Genomic DNA, 21616 nt, shown 5'->3' with positions numbered 1-21616 from the left:
ACCAGTGATGAAGTAGTGGTTAGTGGCTTCTGAGTTATAAATTATGTCACAGACTTTAAGGGTCTTTAAGGCAGCATCTGACTACATAGAAGTATAAACCTTGGAAGCAACTACAGCAATTATTTGTTATTTGTACTTGTTCAAGATCAGAGAATTGAGTGGGGTCATCTTGAGAGACAGGGATGTAAATAAGGGTATCATCTGTATAAATATATACTTCAGCTTTCTCAAAGGGTATCGCGAAATGAAACCTTATGAAAGGAAAGCGCAATGGGCCCAATACAGGTCCTTGAGGTACCCCAGAGGAGACAGTCAAAGTTGCTATTACTGAAAATAACTCATGATGTAATGATGAATTGAATTATTGCAATATGTAACAACTGTTACAACAGTGCTCGAAATTAATGGTCTGTTGTATTGAAGGCAATGCACAGTCTGGACTATTGGGATCAGTAGATTGTGCACTACCTCATTGAGTAAAGATTCATTACATGGACCCTGATATTCTATTAATAACCAGAATAATAGCCTGATCAGAATGAAAATGTCTCATGTAACCACCTCAGTGAGAAAGAGCATGGCCCGACTGGAAGGAACTTTCAGTCAGGTTGAGCTGGGTGGTGCAAACCTTTGATAGTCTGCTCTTCACCAAATACATTCAGTATGGTACCTTTGGAACCAACAGTAACCCTTCAAACATGGTACCTAGACCCTAGCGTTTCCACCGTAAACAGTACTCTTAAATGTGGCCGGGGTTGTTGTCACTCACTGCTCCATCCAGCACTCACTGTATTTCCTTATCACATCAGTCTACACCTTGTTTATCGTCCACAGAACGAGGTTACACGCCGATATTTTCAGAACAAAACAAAACAGGCTGCAGTGAGAGTCTCTCTTCATGGGATATTTAAAAATAGCGGGTTTGTGCATTTAGTCCTTCTCAGGCAAGCTCAGGGGTTTAGTGTTGCTGTAGCCCACAGGAACGACGCGACACAACTGCTTTTTTTTCATCTCCAAGTGGGGATTGGGATGGATGCAGTTCACGTAACCCAGTCAAAATTAATATACATTTTTAAACACTTGAGGATCCACTCATTACTAAAAGTGTACGTCATATAAAAACTCAAGTGATGGTCAAAGTTGTCACAGTGACATTTAAAGTGCGCTGATGGCTTCACATCACTAACTCATACATTGAGTAACATTACAAGTTAACGTTCCACCTTAAAAGTTGGAACAGACAAATCTGGACCCTGTGGCTGAGCCAGTTGGGAACCACTTTCCATTTACAGTCCATGTAGACCATAAAGTCAGAGTCAGAGTTGATAATGGCATCACTTGTGTGTGTTTGACAGTGCTGGGCTGTCCTGGGAAGAAGAAGCAGAAACCTATGAGTCGAGTTTCTATAAGAGAAGTTTGGACAATGATCTGTACATCTTCACTCCGACACCGTACAGCAATAAAGAGAACGGTGAGCAAAAGCCAGCATTAATGTGTCTGAGTGTGTTTTCTTGTGTCTCTGTGTATACATATATATATACAGTGATCCCTTGTTCTTCTCGTTCTTGCAGAAAGTGACGACTCAGTCCTGGTGAGCAGAGCGGTAAACCTCGACATTGATGGTATCATACTCAAACCAGCTGGTAAGAACACACACTCACACATAAAGAGGGACGGGCTCATATTTACACATTTACACCCCACATTTCTCACGTTGTCTCTTACACTCTGCCACCTACATATAAACACATTCACTCTTACAGCTATGTGTCTTTTTTACACGCATTTACCTTAACCCTATTCATGCCTTTATATCTCCTGACACACACACACACATACAGATATTATTTACAGACTGCTACCCCTCATTTGTCTATTTCTCCCTCTCCCTCTGACATACACACACAAACACACACACACAAACCACACATCAAGTTGTCTGGTCCCTTGTGATCCGTGGCCAAGTTTGCATTTTCCAAGTTCAGAGAGTAAAGTTGACACAGAGGTCCAACATGATCTAAGATGTCTGGCTTTTGTGTTTGATCCCAGTGGTCGGCGTGAAGCTGGACATTAGCGCCTGGATGGCGAGCTTCATCAACACCACACAGAAGATCAATGTGAGTGGATTCTAACTGCATGACACACACTTTGATCCAGACGGTGACTTTTTATCACTTTATCTGCTCTGCTGTGTTTTCAGTGCAATGATGAGATCTGTGGCTGTCAGCGAAACGATGTGGTAAGAGGGTTAATTGAGTATTTTTATGCTTCTAGCTGCTAATACTGGATAAGAGTCATGCAACATTTAATCTCCGTGTGTTTCCAGTATGTAGACTGCGTCATCCTGGATGATGGGGGCTTCCTGGTGATGTCCAATCGGGATGAACATCTTGATCAGGTGGGCCGCTGCATTTTACACTCACTCACAGAACTAAAGACCATGTAATAATGCAGTTATAAATATCGGTAATCCATAAATACGTTCTCATAGATTTTTTTACTCACTAATAATAAATTAAGTCTGCAGTTATATGTGTTAAAAGTAAGGCTTTTGATCATAAAGTCTTGACCGATAACTTACTTAAAAGCAATTTCTAAAGAATTAGTAAATGATTTAATAACCATTAACAGCATTATTAGTTATATATTAGTTATTCTTCAGAACTTAGAACTTCATTAAAAAGGATGGGTCATTAGAAAGTGAAGCTAAATGTGTTTTAAAGTTATTTACAACTTATTTTTGGTGCTCCATTACAGAAGAAAGCAGACATGGGTGCTAATAATTTTGGTCCAAATGTCATGACATCATTGATTAATAATGTCTTTATAGAAGGAAAATTATCATTTGTGGTTTCTCTATTCATGTTTTTTAGGAAAATATAGTGATTTAATTACACTGTATAGAAATCAAATAATAATAATATTAAACTTTATTTGTGTAGCACTCTTTAAAACACAGTTTCAAAGTGCTTTATGAGACGAATAAAATAATATGCACCATCAAGATAAACACAGCAATAAAAACATTGATCATAGGCTCAGACCAGATGAATCAGAGTGTGTAATAAAAAATACATAAATAATAAAATTGATAAAAGAAGGATAGAAACTAGACACACAACTGAGGATGAGTGTTTTTAATGAAGACACTGAGTTTGCCAACCTAAGTTCCTCAGGTTAGGCTCTATTGGAAAACACCCTGTTTACTGTTGTAACGAGGTGGGCTGTAGGAACAGTTAGGAGGCTCCTACCTGAGAAGCACAGGCAGTGGCTAGGCTCATAGGGTGTAAGTAAATCTATAATGTATGCTGGAGCATAGCCATGTAGGGCTTAAAAGTAAATAGTAAAAGTTTAAAATCAATTCTATACCTAACAGGTAGCCAGTGTGGCATTGCAAGGGTGGGAGTTATATGGTCTTGTCTCTGGAGCTGGAGACAGAAAAATGGGCCCTGAATACAGACAATCACAGTAATCCAGACATGATGACATGAAAGCATAAATGACTTTTTCAATGTCTGCTTGAGATAAAAAATGTTTTACTTTTGCAGTGTTTTTAATTTGATGAAAGCATGATTGCACGACTTTGGTTATTTTTATGTCGTAAATAAGGTATTCCTGGTTTTCATCTGTAAATGCATAAGATAAATAAACACACTAAAACCTTAATTCTGGTGGGGAAAAAAGAGACAGAAACAGTTTTGTTGAATTAGTATGCCTCCGTGCCAGAAACAGCTGTGGCCAGAAGTGTTATGTTTTCGGGCTGTCCATCTCTACAAATGTGGATACGTGCATCTGTTCCATTCTCGTGAACGTGAGAGCGCCTTAAGGGAATTTCTTCAAATTTGGCACAAACATTCACTTGAAATCAAGATTAATTCGTTATATTTTGCTGGTCAAGGGTCACTGTGACCTCACAAAACATGTTGGTAAGCCCAGTTCAGACCAAAGATTTGCAACAAGACGAGTTGAAACACGCAGCTACTTGCAATGCACCGTTCTGCAACGTTCTCAAACGGTTGCATTGGTGTGAACTGGGAGGTTTTTAGAACGTTGCAGAGCGGCTCATTGCAAGTAGTTGCCTGTTTCAACTTTCAGCTTGGCTTTAGAGGTAGACAATGGTGAGGTTGTAATTCTAGTGGGGTTTTTTCACAAACTAACACACTCACAGCTCTTATACATACTTATATACATACTCATTCTGAGGCCCAGTTTGTCCTAAAGAGTCTCAATTTACCCTTTATTAGCTAGTCAAAAAAAGGCTGAAGCCTCTTAAACACAATATGACCATCCTTACACAAACAAACACATTTACAGTAAGTGCCCAGGTTTTTCTTCGCTCCCTGTTGCCCCATGCTAAATGCTAACAGTGGGTCCCTGCTGTCGTCTGAGTAAATGTTTTTTCATGCAGCCTCGGCTCCTTCCTAATCAGTGGTGGGTGTGCGCTGGATAAATCAGTGGCCCTCTGAAGTTTGGCAGCAGCACTAAAACCCAGGGACCTGAGGCCTTGTTTGGAGAAGGCTGTGTGCCCTCAATCATATTTCCTACAGGAGCAAAGTTTCTCCCTCTCTGTAAGCTTCTCGCTTGCTCTGCCTCTTTATGTCTTTCGTTCCTTTTCTTTCACCGAAACCCTCGGGGAGTCTGCAGCCAACAGGGCTGTGACTGTTAATTCATTATTTGTTTTACTGCACGGGGAAAGGAGAGAAGGCTCCCGTTACCTTATAGATTGGGAGATTTATACGTCCTTTGGCTGTGAGACTAAAGAGGAATGGATATGTGGAGGACAGCTTGTTAGCGGTGACCTTACAAAGTGGAAGGAAAGGGATAGTTTGCATTTCCTCACACACACACACACTCATGCACGTCTTTCAGCACACTTACACATATAGATGAGTACTACTTACTGTACGTACTCCCCCCTGGAAACACAAGTACTTAAACACTCCCATGCACACGGTCATGTCACACCTGCCCGAGACAAACTACTTCCTCTTAGGAGTAATTTATGGCGGCCTGGTGGACTGTGTTAATCAGATTATACTGAGGTCCATCATCCTGGTTTGAGGCTGATTTACTGAGTTTGTCTGTGCGTCTGTAAATTCACTGTGAACATTGTCCGCACATGGATACGCACTCTTTGTGCATGTGTTTTATATGCATTTAATAATTGTGGGTTGACGGTGTAAGAGTGTTAAAGTGCTCTGTAAAAGAAAAACATTGAGAAAAACCACAGTCAGTAACATCTGCAATGTGAATATGGAAGTTATTTAGTGCATACAGAGCGCTGACCTTTAATGCTGAAACGATTTCCGCTATGAAATTGGGTTGGTGTACGATGTAGTGTGGTAGTCTGGTATGTTGCTTTGTGTAGGCATGCTGGGTAGTGGGTAGTAGTGACTGAAAGAATGAGATTGCGGACACAAGCAGCCGAAATGAGTTTCCTCCGTGGGGCGGCTGGACTCACCTGATTGATACTATAAAGCCAGGGTATTTCAAAGTCATGGCTCATAAAACTGCTGTGATTTTAAAGGACAATTGACTGACCTTTGCTAAGTCCCACCCCCGGATGCAGACTGGCCAATCATAACGTAGCAGGGTCCGAAAACAACACAGCTGTGCTCCATTGACTCTAATGCAATCGTTTCAGATTTCCTTCATTTTCAGGCTGGTTCTGGGGCACGTCGTGTGTTAATGATACTCGTTACCTGGAGAGGTTGGAAAAAGATATATGTTTCTTCCCTGTTCCAAAACCAAAATCAAACCCTGAAAAGTGTAGGGTTAGCTAGCTAGCTACTGAAGATATAGCCTACTGAATGTATACACATGCTGCTTTTGCTTTGTAATGATTATAACAGTGAAACAAAGACCGACCCTGCTGTACAGGAACCAGTGAAGGGAAGCAGGGAAACTTTGCTGATATTCAACCAGCTGTGTGTCATCGCAGTGTGTGCAGATGAACGATGTTTGACTTCCCGGGAGATCCCTGCTCGTCTGACAGCGGCATGGGGGCGAAGCCAAACACCGTTCATCTGCACACACTGCACTGCCACACAGCTGGTTCAGTATTGGCAAAGTTTCCCTTTATATTCATTGTCTTTTGTCGCGATCGACAGCTTGTCGGACTGTCACAAAGGGGCAGAGCATAGCGAAAAGTCAGTTATGGATGTAAAGGACCCTCAGACCTTTACACTGCAGTTTTCTGTTCTCACAGTATCAAGCATTTCACCTTACCTATGATGACCCTGTCTGTTATCCTTTGCTCTGTTCTTCTGGTCTTTTTATTTTTGTCAAAAACAATAAAAATAAAGTTACAGATAAAGGTAAATGTGTCATTTTTCTCTCCCTGTCCTCAGATTGGGCGTTTCTTTGGCGGTATCGACCCGATCCTCATGATAAACCTGGTCAACTCATCATTGTTCACCTTTAAGAAGACCTTCGACTACCAGTCGCTCTGTGACCCCGAGAAAGAGAGCAAGGCGGCTGCAGGCCTGCGATCCGTCTACGTGGTGAGTTACATAAGCCAGAGACCTCTCACACACACACAGAGCCACCCACATGCACACACCCCACACTTACATGTTCACACATTTTGATATCCACTCATTTACCCGCATGAACACACAGACAAGTACACATGCAGCCGCTTGGAGCCATACTTGCTTGTTCACACACTTCTGAATGGACACACACACACACAGGCGGTCACTCACCAGGGAGCCATAAATCTGGATGGAGCAGATGAGAAGGGAAGCAGAGGGTATGGTGAAAGCGTTAGAGTGGGAGTTTGCAGTAAGAGTAACAGGATTAGGTGGTCTAGCGCACTTGGCTAACACACCAAGTGATGTAGAAAGAGGCACTGTTTTTCATCACTTACAGAACGTACGGTAAAGCGATGCAAATGTCTGCAGACGTTTGAGCGGCGCTGATGAATTTCTCTCAGATGCTGTTTACAGGCAGCGGCAGATAGAAGTAATAAGCTGATATCAAAGAAAGAGATGAAAGTGTTTGTAGGTATTCACAGATGCAAAAATTCCCCCTCGCTCATCGACAACAGAAAGCATGTAATTTCCCGAACTCGACCACAAATGTGTACGCCACGCCTGAGTGACCAAGGTGAGATGAAAGGTGCCGTTATTTTCTGATCAAAGACGCCGTGAACAGGCGGTGACGCCTCTAACACGGTTAGTTGAGACTCCTTGATGACTCAACACGGCATCAACTTGAGGGAAAGGATGCAGCGTTCGTTCGCCAAAACAAGACCCTCGCATGCTAACCATAATCAAAGCAGCATGTTGGGTGCTTTATTCAAACCGTGTGCTACTTTTGTTTTCTCACTGGCTCTTTGTTTACATATTTATGCTCGCATCTGTTGGGGAAGATTGTGTTCTAATTTCCTCTGAGTGGGAAGAGAAAAAAAAATCTCCAGCTGGACCGTTTGGTAAAACCTCACCATCACTGTCAACACAAGCAGGATGTTCAGATTGAGCTTAAAATGATTTGTCAGAAGATATTAGAGTCTTTATTTTGTCTTTTTCTCATATTCATTCTTGTGTTTTTGTCCCTCTCAGCCCACAATCGCAGATATTTTGAATTTAGGATGGTGGGTGACAGCTGCAGCCTGGTGAGTCCCTTTTTTCTTGAGCTGTTTCTATACGGTTGGCATTACTGTCAGCCCTTTTCTTTTTTCTCCACGTGATTGATAACAAAAATATACGCTATAAAAGCCTGTATTTCGAGTCCTTAAACTCAGATCCTAATGGAAAGCAGGCACAGATTTGTTCCTCCAAAGTGGACATATAGCATCTGTTTAATAGCTGAATTGTTCCCAGGACAGTCAACATTCCGCAAAATCTTCCCTTGATTTATTGATGCATTAGCATTTACTCAGATGATGTATTACGGATTATGTTCCAATGAATCCACTCATTTTTCATCCCCGGGTTTGTTTTTGCTCTTAGGTCAATACTGCAACAGTTACTGGTCAGCATCACATTCCCCAATTTCCTGGACGCAGGTGAGTTCCCCGTCAATTTGACATAAAGAAAAGAATTTGAGGGTTTAATACCTTTTTTTTGTAGCACTGAGATCCGGACCACCTAAGTGGCCTCATTATGGAAATAAAAATGCATTTTCAGTTCTGCTCTGACAAGGCCTTAACAGATATTGAACACATTATTTTCAAAGTCTTTATCTCGGAATTCTGGTGAAATACTCAACATGTGCCAAGTAAATCTAGTTAGCAACAATATTGTTCGTAGGAGCAGTCGAGCACTCATCCATCTTCAGGAAAGCAGAGGTTGTCATGTTTGCAAGATGTTGAGACTCTTGGTTAATGTGGCGTTATGTGCGTGAAATTTTGTCTGGGTACAAATGTGCTATCAGAAAATACAGGTTACCAACAGACAAAACCAGACAACAGATCTCTTTGTTCAGATTCGCGCATGCCATGTGTCAAACATGATTCTTATTAAAGAATCAGAACAACAACATTTTGTGATTTCCATTGGTAAAGAACTATGCAGATTACACCAATGCTTAAAGGGATACAACTGATTTTTTTGAGGAAGGGTTGTATGAGCTGCTTATTCCTAGTCGGTGTATTACCTACAATAGATGTCAGGAAGTGCGGCCCCAGTTTGGAGAAGCAGGCAGGTGTACCGCCACGGAAGCTAGGCAATGTACTGCTGTGGATGGGGGCAGCAGCAAAACATATTTAAGCTTCCAAAAAATCAGTTTAGGTGTACACTATATTTCAAACATTTTCACAGCTTTACCTTTGCTGTCAGACAGCCTTTTCTGATGGGGAACTGAACTGAAAGGGAAACGTATCTATGTTCTCTCTAAAGCCACCAGACTCCATTGACAAAAACAGTAATTTTACCTCACTGAAAATAGAAGCTGCTAGTCTACCGCTGCCTCAATGAATTAGTTTTGTGTTTTAACAGGGTAGTTCAGATTCACCAAAGTCACACAGTAACACAAACTAGCTAAAGCCTGTTTCCACCAAACACTTTCGGTATGGTACCTTTGGAACCAAAAGTAACTCTTCAGACATGGTACCTAGACCCTAGCATTTCCACCGTAAACAGTACTCTTAAATGTGGACGGGGTTGTTGTCACTCACTGCTCCATCCAGTACTCACTGTATTTGCTCATTACCGGTGACACAGATGGAAGTCCACGCCTTGTTAATCGTCCACAGAACGAAGTTACACGCCGACAGTTTCAGAACAAGTCTCTCTCCATGGGATATTTAAAAATAGCAGGTTTGTGCATTTAGTCCTTCTCAGGCAAGCTCAGGGGTTTAGTGTTGCTGTAGCCCACAGGAACAACGCTCCGCAACGCTTTTTTTTCTCTGATTGAGGATTAGAATATATGCCGTTCACATAACCCGGTTGAATTTATATATATAAACGCTTGAAGATCCACTTATTACTAAAAGTGTGTGTCATATAAAAACTTAAGTGATGGCCAAGTTGTCACAGTGACATTTAAGGTGTGCTGGTGGATTCAAGTCTTCAGCTCATGCGTTGAGTAACATTAACGTTAACGTTCCACCTTAAAAGTTGCCAGCAGTCGGCCCAGTGGATTAAGTTATTTTTTCTCCGACTGCAGCTGCTGTGAGAGGCAGCAAAACATCCTTTCATTTTATGGTTACAGTTTATAATATGTGTAAAACTCTCCACGGTATGAACAGTGGTTACAGAGGGGGGCCCAAAAATGGGGGCGGTGCGGAACGGTACCTGCTTCTTTAAACTCTTGGGGCATTGACTGACATCTACTGTAGGTAATACACTGACCATGGATAAGTAGTTCATACAACCCCACTTTAAAAATCTGAAGTATCCCTTCAATTTCTCCAGGTTTTGAGAACCATGTCTCTCAGATTTCTGCCGCCATTTCAATGGAGGTGACAGCAGTCAAATCATCAGGACTGTTTCTTCAGTTGGACAATATTCTGTGTTATCTGTGTACAAGATGCTGTTTTTAAATCCTGTGAGAATCAATCCATTCATGTCCGTTGTATCAGGTTGATTTCGCAGTCCCAGGGGCATTTATCTCAAAATCTGGCCTTGTAAAAGCAAAAGTATCTGAATGATTAGGAGTACGGGAGAAAATATATTGTCTTCTAATTTGGTTAAACAGTTAAACACTTTATAGCACACACAAGAGTCAGGCACTTTATGTTCATTGGTTTGTTCATCAACTTATTCTTCTATTTGTTCATGTTGCTTGTCCATTGCAATTTTTTGATTTATGAACTCATGGAATGTGATTTTTAAGAACCGTAGGGTCCCAAGAGCCCCCAGAAGAGAAATCCAGTGTGTATCTGGGTGTGCAGCAGGAGTCACACAGCCAGCTCTGACTTAATGCATTCTACATGTATTTACAATTAAGTTGCATGGATTTCTCATTGAAGTGGTGAAGGCAAGAGGTGCTCTGTGTTTTTTTAAATGGTATTGAATTGGATTAGGCACAAATAAAGATTATCACAGGTGAGACCAAGTCATTGTTTTGCAAGTCACAAGTGAGTCTCAAGTCTTTGCACTCAAGTCCCAAGCCAAGACTGTCAAGTTCCAAGTCCTAATCTTTGAGTTTCAAGTCCTAAACAAGTCATAATGTCTTCTTCACCAAATGTAATGCCATTTTAACAGACTAATAATGTATTACATTCCCAAAAATCAAAACTGTTTTTTTTTTTTATTTGTTAAAACTAGTTAGCTGGAAGTTGTTGCATTTTCCTGTGTTGTTTTTCGACCCCCACATTCTGCAGACTAGTATTCGTTTTTTGGATACCACCGCATCGTTGTTGTACGAGAACAAAATTATCTTTGGTATCATTTTTTCAAATGGCCCCTCAGTAACGTAATGTTAGCCTAGTTCTTCAAGAATGGATCCATGGCACACTTTTAAATATTATACTTTTAAATCTCTGGGGTTTGGTGGACGGCATTAGGTACTTTCAAGTCAAATTGCTCAAGTCTAAGTGAAGTCATGAGTCATTGGTGTTTAAGTCTGAGTCAAGTTGCAAGTCCTTTTTGATGTTGTTAAGTTGGGTCTAAAGTCATCAAATTTGTGACTCGAGTCCACATCTCTTAGGTTATTAAAGCTGCACTAATCTGTGTTTTAGTGTCTTTCAGCTCACTGTTTTGGTTAAGTATCTGTTAACAATGTTACTCTTTAATGTTATTAAAGATTGACTCTTGTGAGAGATTTTAGCATCTTACAAGTTTAGTGGAGCCACACTGTGCTAAATGACTCTAATAAACATGGGTATGACATCAAGTTTGATGTTTGCAGACTGTACGATGACAGCACCAACTGAATTGCAGGCTACGACGTACGATGCAGTGGCTTCCGATACTGAGTGCGCAAGGATACTGCATGGGTTATTACCTCTCCAACGGTGAAGCACAACATAGAGGGTCACATTCTTAAATAACCTGAAGTTTTGGGGGCACTGTATACTGCGGTATGTCTGTGTGTTGCTCACCTGGCAGCTGCAACTCCGCCGCTATTTCCTTCCAAGCTTCATCCTTCTTTACGTCATGGTAAGAGTTGGAGGACACATAATACAAACAAGGCTTCTGCTGCCACAACTCAACAAGGTTTTTTCCTCTTTGCTGGAATCCCACAGATTTCTTTTCGTGCGTTTTGCCTCCATGGTGAGCTGCTTTACATCTTGTTTGTTGGGTTTACCGCCAGTACGTCACTTAATGCTCACTTTCTATTGGTTGGTTAGTAGACGTAGGTCGTAACAACAGTCACACAGTGAGATGGTCATCCAAAATTTCTGTCAGTCAGAATTTTATCCCAGGCTGTCTTTGATTGCTGGACGACAACAGGCCTTCTCTCACTGTGTGACGTAGGACCACTGTTTTAGAGCCACAACCAAAGATATCGCCACGTTTCTTTCATGTTGGTCGTCTTTCGTCAGGGACAGCCCAAAATCGCACAGTGTATACCGGGCTTAAGATGTATATATTTTGGAAACACCTAAAGTTGTTGTGTGTTCCTCCACAGCCGAGATGGATGATGAAATGTCAGATGCCATGCTCAAAGAGGTCTGCATCACAGAGCAAACTCAATACTACTTTGAGACCAACAACCTGTCGTTCAAAGGCACAATCGACTGTGAAAACTGCACCAGGTAAAAATATGGACTTCTTCTCAGCTACATATACACACATACAGAGTATAGTTAGGGTCTAAACACTTTGCCTGACCTGCAGTGATACATTTGCATCAATGAGACACAAATGAAGTCCCCAGAGGTGCCACTAAGAGAGGGCTGTAAAAATTCACATGCCATGAAGGTGAAGTCAAGTCACTAGTGCGGACCACCGTCCTGGCATGTTCGTGTGTGTTTGATTGTGCACACGTGTGTGTACGTACGCCATTTTAAAGCCCCCTCGTGCCGGCTAATGGAGTGCCTGCCCACATGCCGCGCGGCGTTCCTGCACATTAGCAGCACACACGTTTCTTTTTAACGACCGCCATAAAAAAAGCAGAGAAAATCATTTGTGCACCAGAGACATGTGGGTTTCGGTAAAGGTCCCGGAGGACAGTGGGGTGGCACAGCAGGCTTCTGTCCCCTCGGGAATAAAAGCAGTTAAGAGACTTGATTGAGCGATCGACAGTGTGCTTTTCATTGTGGTAAGGATTACAAGGTTTCTGGAGCGTTTCTTAGTCATGAATGAGGAATAACTCATGTGCACTTTAAAGCAGCAAAACAAAATCGCTGTCTTCCTTTCATTACATGTCTCCCTGAAATTTGATCTCCATCTTTCCTGGATTGAAGCCCATGTGTCAACAACATCTCTTGTCTCTGTCTCTTGTGTGTCTGCTCCTCTCCAGGCTCTACCATGCTGAAAAGCTGCCCAAGACAAACCTGGTCTTTATCATTTCTGATGCAAAACTCACCTGCTCATCCTGTGACACCAAGCCGTTAATACAGGACGAACAGCAGTGTATCCTTTTACCCAACGCAGCCATCATCTGGCGCAAACATGTACATTTGATTCAGTGAACAGATGTTTCAAGTAGTTTGTGTTTTTGACAAGATAATCACGAATAGATGCTGCTTATCCATAATTCTCACAACTTACTATTCCCCTCATTTGCATCATTGAAATTCCACAGCCGTAATAATGATGAGTGAACATTTCCACAGTTATTGACATTTAAAATTTGGCCCAGAACTCAAATGTGTCCATGCTGGGGTTCTCTCTGCTGTGTCTGTAAAGCAGATGGTCATGTGGGATAAGTCTGCTGAATAGCTTACAAACAAATCTATGATGCGCTCTCACACACACAGGGCTGTGGGCAATTATATTTTAAGCCCTCAGAAAACACAATGCTTGAAAGTGACTGCCATATCATTGAGGTATTAAGCAATGCGCTTGAAATCCAAAGTTGGCAAGTTTTAAAGGTACTGTATGTACGTTTTTACATGGATTGTTTTTTATTGCCATCAGGTGAACAGATTGTAGCGTATCTTAAAAACAGAGACCTTCCACAATTCTTTGGTTGCTTGTAGCAGCCTGTGGACTGATTTGTGTGTAAGGAACTTGGGCCAAATTTTCTTGGAAAATCCAAAGGATTTGATAAACCTTTAACAAGAAATCCCTTTCTTGCAGAAAGTCTGTAAGACCACTGCTAAGCTTGGCGCTGGCTGGATTTCAGCTGTTACACCTCATTTCCACTTAGGTGTGCGTACAGAGACAAGGCAACCGAGGCATTCCGATGGGAATCTTCGTGATAATAAATATGTGCCTGCGAAACTCCTCTCTTTAATATTTCTGTCCACTATTTGCCTTGAGTATGTAAAAAGAAAATTGAGATTTTGCGGTGGATTTTGGAGAGACCCTATGACAGTGTGCTAGCTTAGCTAACAGGCTGCTAACTAGCTAACAGGCTACTTTCTTTAATTCAGTTGTCTGTTCATTGTCAAGTGAGTTTGTGTGATTAAAAAGAACTTTTTAATCTAGTAGTAACATATTGTGAATCTGAGTAATGTTATTCTGCTATAAATATGGTTATACATTATATACAGTCACATTATCGTTATGACTCATTCAGCCGTTCAGACGTCTTTTTAATTAAATATTTCGCAAAACACGCCACGTACCTGGCAGGTCTTGTTTGCGTATATTCCAAACTACTGGGTGGCGAAAAATGGACAAAATTAGCCTCTCCCCCATGGTGACATTTAGTTCCTATCCATCCATGAAGAAATGCTCTTCCTTGCGTTGGACACTAGAGGCATCATCCGTATATTTACAGATCTACGGACACCAGTCACATATGGAAGTGGAAACAAGGCATTACAGCCACTGAGCAAAGTCTGACTCATTTGTGGTCTGATAATTAGTAAATTTAGCAAATTCAGTGCCCCATGTAATAATTTTAGTGCCCCCCAAATTCCGGAGGAAGCACTGACATGGAACAACGTATTCTCATACAACCGTTTGTATGATGTCCTACGTATTAGCATCCCACAAATGACGTTACATACATACGTAAAGTTATGCACTTAATGTAAATTTACTGTGGTTAGGTTTAGGAAAAGAAACATGGTGACGACATGCCTTAAAATAATTAGAATTCTGCGGTTCCAAACACCAGTCTCCTGGGGAAAGTCCTGTGTTTTATGACCCATCCACTGCCCCAACCTCCAATCTTTCAGGACCACTTCTTTCTTTATTCTTCATTCCCTTCAGCATGTTGGTCACATAATTACACTCCTCCTAAATACATGGATTATACTCGAATTACAGGTTTAAGATTACCTAGAATATGCACAAAATTGGTGCATTACTTTCTGTAGGAAATAGTACGAACAGTGCATGAGAACAGGCTGCGTGAAATAAATTGCGATACTGTAGATTTACCTGGCTGATGTTCACTAATGTTATGTTGTTGTCTAATGCAGACAAATTGCCAGCTATCTTACATTGCAAAATACTGTATTGAGTTGATAAAAGGGATGAGCGCAAACACCATTATCTTTATCTGTGTCGTTAAACCAACTAAATTATCTGTATCTGTATTTGTACTCAGAATGGGCGGGGTTTGATATGGAAGTGGGTGGGGTTACAATCAAAAGCAGGTGGGGCCTAACTGGAAGTTGTTATTTTAAGCCTGATATTGATATGGTTTGATTAGAAGTTGCTATCATTATTATTCATTAGAAAACTATTTACAGAAGAACCTCAGATTGTTATTGATCACAGTTCATCACAAGTACAGATATCGACACATTTTACTCGTACAGTACTTGTATTTGTAAAAAAGTACATTATCTGTACCAGATACTAGTTTCACCCGAGTATTCGGCTCAACTCTAATGGGTAGCATTAGCTATTTTATCCAGACTCCCGGGGCTGGTTTGCAAATTACTTTATCAATTACATAGCAACCAACGCCAGATCAATGCACCTTAGCTAAGCTAAGCTAGCTCGAATTTACCGTAACCTGAGCTAAGGTTAGCCAGCTAGCTACACTGCATGGATCAGCCATTGCTTGCTTTGCAATGTGATCTACTAAAGTAATTTACAAGCAGTGAGCGAGTTGGTATGATGGAGCCAATGGGCCAAATGAAATAGGAGCTTAGAGATAGTAACGTTACTCTCAATAAGATTGTAATTTATTTCCCACTGATCCTTAGCATGATGCAGATCAATCACAGTCTCTTTGTCATCACTGTTGTGGCCAATGCAGGTACTTGCGGCTGTGGAGGACACTAACTGTAGTTAGAGGAGTCACTAAAAGCAACCTTTTCCGAAAGTTGAATACACAACCTTTAATAGTCCCTTAGCATTTATACTGGATCTGCTTGGTTTGGACAGTAATATAATATTTCCTAGTTATTTCCAGAGGGTAATCAGAGTTACAAGTGTCTGCTGAAAAAATAACTATCTGTTGCTGCTATTATGAATACACTCAGAAACTGTGTCATGTTCCTGACATTACTTATCCAGCTACTGGTCCTGATCCATGTGAACTGGCTCAAAACCCTCGGTACAGGAAAGGGCCCGCGGTCTGTTTTGATAACAATGAACACGTAAGTTGCTTCCATCAGACCTGGGCTGCTTCTGGTTGAGAATAGAACAATGTGAATCGCACAGTTTTGCGGCTAAGGGTGCTCTGTGTAGAGTTTCATGTATAACACTGCCAAGCTGCTGAACAGTGAGACCATTGCTGCTTTATTACTCTCATAAGAATTAAAGACGTTTGCAGAAAATCCAGCCTGAAATGGGGGAAAGCCTCTCAAATTAAAGAGTGCGCCCAGAGGCTACTGTTTTTGGGTTTCACTGCTAAAATCATTTGAGTTCATCGCCAAAGAAAATCTAGGTCTGGACAGCTCGCAGGACAGAGCTTCAATCAGTACTCATAGCACTGACAGGACTATGAAAATCATCTGTAGATCCAAAGCTAACATATACTTTTGAAAACCCTGAGGTACATTAGGCCTGGACCATAACCCACATTTATTAAAATGCTGATGTTAAGTTGTCTCTTCCTGACATAAATTTCCTCATATTGCAATTTTGAATAAATAGATAATTGCCTGAATCTGACCACTAGGCCACTTTGGGGCACCTCAGCAAGCTAAAAACACAACACTGAGTTCCTATGAACAAGTTATGGGGAAGTTGTTACCAAATAGTTGTCTATGTTCACATAACATTAGCATTCATTGAGAGACTTGTATCTGGCCACCTGGCAAATGGGGCTCTTTTAGCTGTGTTTTGGTTTTCATTAACTCAAGGGCTGTGTGCACTACTGACAACATGTGTCTATATGTTTACAACTGCACATGACATTTTGTAACAAACATATCAATATACACACACTGTATAATGCGCCTGGTACTTGGCAAAATCAAAACCACTCCCCCTATGCTCAGACAGGTGTGTTCACTTGCCCTCCTGTAGTGAGTGGAACCGCCGAAACATTCCCCATCATATTTTTCTACCTCGTAGATATAAGATATTCTCTTAAAAGCTGCCACCTTGCCCATTTCTGTAATCCCTTCTTGAAATAATGAGCCTACTACAGCTTTTCATTTTCTCATTATCATCTGTTTACCAGTCATAATAGGAGCATTGCTGTTTTGAGGCAACAGGACGCAATTACACCTCTGAGCAACAAAAATCTGGTCGAAAGCTAGAATGGTGTATTTAAAGGGTGCCTTATCCAGACAGTAAATGCGCCTACATAGGTGGGTTTACAACTTGTGTACACTCTGCTTAGTACACATACAGGGACATGCAAATGGGTTGGGGGTTGGTGAAATGATAGGAAAATTAGAAAAATGTCAACGTAGCAGAGAGCACAGCAGAGCTGCTGTCTTAACTCCCCATTAAGAGAGATGCTGTGCACATTTACCAACAAGGAGCAGGGTAATTTTGTTATTTCAGAAGCCAAAAGTTTAGTTCTGTTTCCGTTGTCAAGTTCATAATTACAATTTTTAGTGTTGCTCCTTAAATGTCCCACAATATTTGCTGCCATGACATTGCTGATCATACTGCATCACTCTCAGCAGAAAACTGCTCCCATCTCCAATTTGCCACATCTTCCATGTAAATAGCAGCTTTTAAAGAATTCATCTTACACCCATAATGCACCTATCATGAATTAAGGGACTAAATATAACCCCTTAGCCCCTTGCACCTTAATTTGCACCCATATTGTGTGGTGTTTAACTAGCAAAACAAAACATGTCCTCAATGCACTTTAGACCACGTGTTATAGATCATGAAGATAAATCCCTTAGTCTGTCTACCGTTTAGTGCTGGGCAGTCAGCATATAATGGGTTTACGAGAGCAGTTAAAGGAAACCAAAACATTAAAGTTGTGGGTCGTAAAAACCAAAACAAAGAGCTGAAAGATGCTAAAACACACAGTACGGCTGAGTGATGTTGAAGAGCTGAATGATAACACTCAGTGGGTTTATCACTACAGTTCAATTATTGATAGAAAAATATTGATCAGAGCAGCTTTAAACAGAAAGTACACACTCACCGGTCACTTTATCAGGTACACCTTGCTAGTACCAGGTGAACTGCCTTACTTCTTTGTATCATAGATTCAACAAGGTGCTGGAAACATTCCTCAGAGATTTTGGTCCATATTGACATGATAGCATCTCACAGTTGCTGCAGATTTGTCAGCTACACATCCATGATGTGAATCTCCTGTTCCACCACATCCCAAAGGTGCTCTATAGGATTGAGTTCTGGTGACTGTGGAGGCCATTGGAGTACAGTGAACTCATTGTCATGTTCAAGAAACCAGTTTGAGATCATCTAAGCTTTGTGACATGGTGCGTTATCCTGCTGGAAGTAGCCATCAGAAGATGGGTACACTGTGGTCATAAAGGGATGGACATGGTCAGCAACAATACTCAGGTAGGCTGTGGTGTTTAAACCATGCTCAGTTGGTACTAAGGGGCCCAAAGTGTGCCAAGAAAATATCCCCCACACCATTACACCACCACCACCAGCCTGAACCGTTGGTTCCTTGGTTGTAATTAGTGGTTATTTGAGTTACTGTTGCCTTTCTATCATCTTGAACCAGTCTGGCCATTCTCCTCTGACCTCTGGCATCAACAAGGCATTTTCACCCAGAGAACTGCTGCTCACTGGATATTTCCTCTTTTTCAGACCATCCTCTGTAAACCCTAGAGATGGTTGTGTGTGAAAATCCCAGTAGATCAGCAGTTTCTGAAATACTCAGACCAGCCTGTCTGACACCAACAACCATGCCACGTTCAAAGTCACTTAAATCACCTTTCTTCCTCATTCTGATGCTCGTTTTGAACTTCAGCAGGTCGTCTTGACCATGTCTACATGCCTAAATGCACTGAGTTGCTGCCACGTGATTGGCTGATTAGCTATTTGTGTTAACAAGCAGTTGAACAGGTGTACCTGATAAAGTGACCGGTGTAAATACAACAATTAATGACAGTGAAACAGAAGCTCAACTTACGAATCAATGAAGGAAGAAAATATTGTTAACATTATCATCACATTCAGTGTTATAAAGGTAAATGTGACAGTTTAGTTTGTATCGTCCAGCCCAACCCCCAAAGTGCCTGTTATTGGTCTTTTTTCCCTTCCAAATTCATACTCCAGATGAAACAACTTGATCTGTTTTGGCATTTCACCTGGAAAATAAAGGGTAGCACAGCAGTATATAAGGGACCAATAAAGAACTAAGGAAGGATTTCAGGCAGTCTTTAAAAAAAAAAAAAAAACCTTAAGCTTTTAGTCTCACTGGACACAGCCCAAAATCCTTAATCTGCACTCCTGATATGGAAACAATATATCAGTGAAGAAATTCTACCCATGGCACCTTTCCATTACTAATATCTTTACATGGTGCATGCCTTTTTTTTTGCAATCCCTCGAAAGCTGTATGTGTGCAGATTTCCCACGCAAAGACGAACGGTCGGTTGTTGCTTGACTATGAATAACTAAGCTAAACAAACATTTTTATGAGCAGCACAGAATCTCTGCGTGTGAAACCTCTGCGCTCGAATGCTTTGTTTGTTTTCACTCTATAGTCTTTTTCCAGTGTCAAACTTTGTCGGTCTTATGAATTAACTCTGACGCCTGCACCGTCATACACACACAAACATCCACCCACACACTCTTAACTTTTTCTCTCACACTCTTGTCTCGCAAGTGAACGCATCTGTCTTGTACTACTATTGTCTAAACTAATTTTCTTGCCTTCTCTGCTCATATTTGCTTCCTAACTTCTTGCTAACTATGTGGACCTTTTGCTGCATGACTCTCTCTTTCTCTCTGTTTTCTCTGTTTCCTGCTCTGTGATTGGCTGTTGATGGTTAGGATGAGGCCATGTGCCGAAGGAGCGCAGGCTCCCCATTGGCTTCCTCTCTGCTCATGTTACTGCTGCCACTGTTCATGTGCTGTCTCGGGTCAGTCCCATAACGCTAGCTTTCTCTTTCATTAACATGTTGTCATTATCTTGTTCTCAATCTTACTGCTTTTGACTCCTAACTTTTGCACCCTTTCTCCTGGTGTTTCTACTCTGTTTGTTTTCCTCGCCTTATCTCGTCTCCTCCTTTCACATCTGACTGTTTCGGCTTTGTTCTACTTCTTCGTGTCTTTTTCCATTGTTTTCCTTCCCTTATCTCTTTCACCTGTCACTCTCTCTTATGTTGTACCACCATCTGTCTTCACCCCCCCCCCCCCCCCCCTCCCCCCCCCCCCCCCCCCNCCCCCCCCCCCAACTTACCTCCCGGTCTCTTTCTGTCTCTCGCCAACATTTCTTATCCGTCTCACCTGACTTTGAACTTCAAGCCACACTCTTTACATCTTCCCCCATCTATCATTGTCTGTCTCAGGCAATAGACTCCGGTGTCTGTCTCTACTGACATCTGATTACTGATGTAGCGAGACGCTAGCTAAAACAGGCCACTCACTTCTCATTTGCATCCAGACGTTTGTGCGTCTCTTTTAATGATTCTCAACTTTTTTTTTCCCTTTCCAAACACATATCGAGGCGAGGCATTCTTTCCCCTTGTACCTCTCCAGATGCTAAGCACGCAGAGAGTGAGAGTGGCCAATCAGTTATGGTCAGACATTATGGCTCAAAGTTTTCCAGTCAAGTATAAAAAAGACATTTTGAAGCTTTTTTATATGTCTTGACCTCCTGTTTGATCCCTGCATAGTTCTGGTTGACCGTTTGCTTAACCCCACACCCCTTAGTTAGTGTTGCTAACATGCTACACCTGTCAAGCTTTCTGTTGTCGCAGAGCACATGTGTAGTTAACAATGATAAAGGTAGCATATAGCTGTGCACACCAAGAGCAATAATTACAACAATGACTATAATAATAATGATGTCAGCATCCACACTGATGCATGATAACAATCTGTAAACTGTGGCACCAAGCATTCCCTGCACGCTCCAGCTGTGTCAGCAGTCGGGCTGGGTATCAGAACTCAATACCTTCAGGGTATTGACCAAAATAACCCAGTACTGAGAGGTATTGAACTGCTCCAGTCAAACGATACCTGCATTCGATCCTTTTTACACCGGGGTTCTGATCCTTGACTGTCCAGACTCCCCATGGGATCAGCCAACACATTCTCACTCCGACCTCGTAACATGTACTTTCCACATCTGCATACAACATGCAAGGTATCCTGGGTGCGTTGGTTGTTGACGTTCTGGGACACCGTGTCAAGTTCTGCCTGTTACATGCATCGTCTTCTTTCAAAATACACTTCCATTTTCACAGGAAATTTACTGTTTACTTACAGTCTCTTTCAAAATAAACAAACTATGTTGGTACAACAAGGTAAAGACTTTTATTTCCTTCAACAACAGAAACACGTGGTCAGGTTTAGTAAAAAAGAACAGGGTATGGCTTTACAATCTTATTGGACGCGAACACCTCCCGCCCGCCTCAGTTGTACTTTCACTGCCTTAACTTTCGTCCTGCCGCGTTTCCCCCGGATGCCGCCTCGCACCTTTTAAACTGTAACGGCAACCAGCCACATATCATACCAACGTTAAAGGACACCTTTTTTCGTTGGTTTCTGATGCCAAGAGTCACTGCCCAAGCGCTGGATTTCGT

General features: G+C 41.6%; 1 protein-coding gene across 1 annotated transcript in view; it reads left to right on the top strand.

The window, feature by feature from the left end:
* LOC126385156 (voltage-dependent calcium channel subunit alpha-2/delta-1-like) overlaps positions 1-21616 on the top strand; it is a 164467-nt gene that overhangs the window by 134284 nt on the left and 8567 nt on the right. The window contains exons 29-39 of the mRNA XM_050036726.1: positions 1356-1471; positions 1572-1643; positions 2050-2117; positions 2201-2239; positions 2327-2398; positions 6351-6503; positions 7566-7618; positions 7956-8011; positions 12022-12148; positions 12856-12968; positions 15981-16063. Coding sequence (XP_049892683.1) covers positions 1356-1471; positions 1572-1643; positions 2050-2117; positions 2201-2239; positions 2327-2398; positions 6351-6503; positions 7566-7618; positions 7956-8011; positions 12022-12148; positions 12856-12968; positions 15981-16063 — 952 coding nt within the window. The remainder of the gene's footprint in view (positions 1-1355; positions 1472-1571; positions 1644-2049; positions 2118-2200; positions 2240-2326; positions 2399-6350; positions 6504-7565; positions 7619-7955; positions 8012-12021; positions 12149-12855; positions 12969-15980; positions 16064-21616) is intronic.

Source organism: Epinephelus moara, chromosome 23 (assembly GCF_006386435.1).
Source record: "Epinephelus moara isolate mb chromosome 23, YSFRI_EMoa_1.0, whole genome shotgun sequence".
Lineage (NCBI taxonomy): Eukaryota > Metazoa > Chordata > Actinopteri > Perciformes > Serranidae > Epinephelus > Epinephelus moara.
The sequence above is the reverse complement of the archived record's forward strand: the minus strand, read 5'-3'. Positions and strand labels throughout refer to the sequence as shown.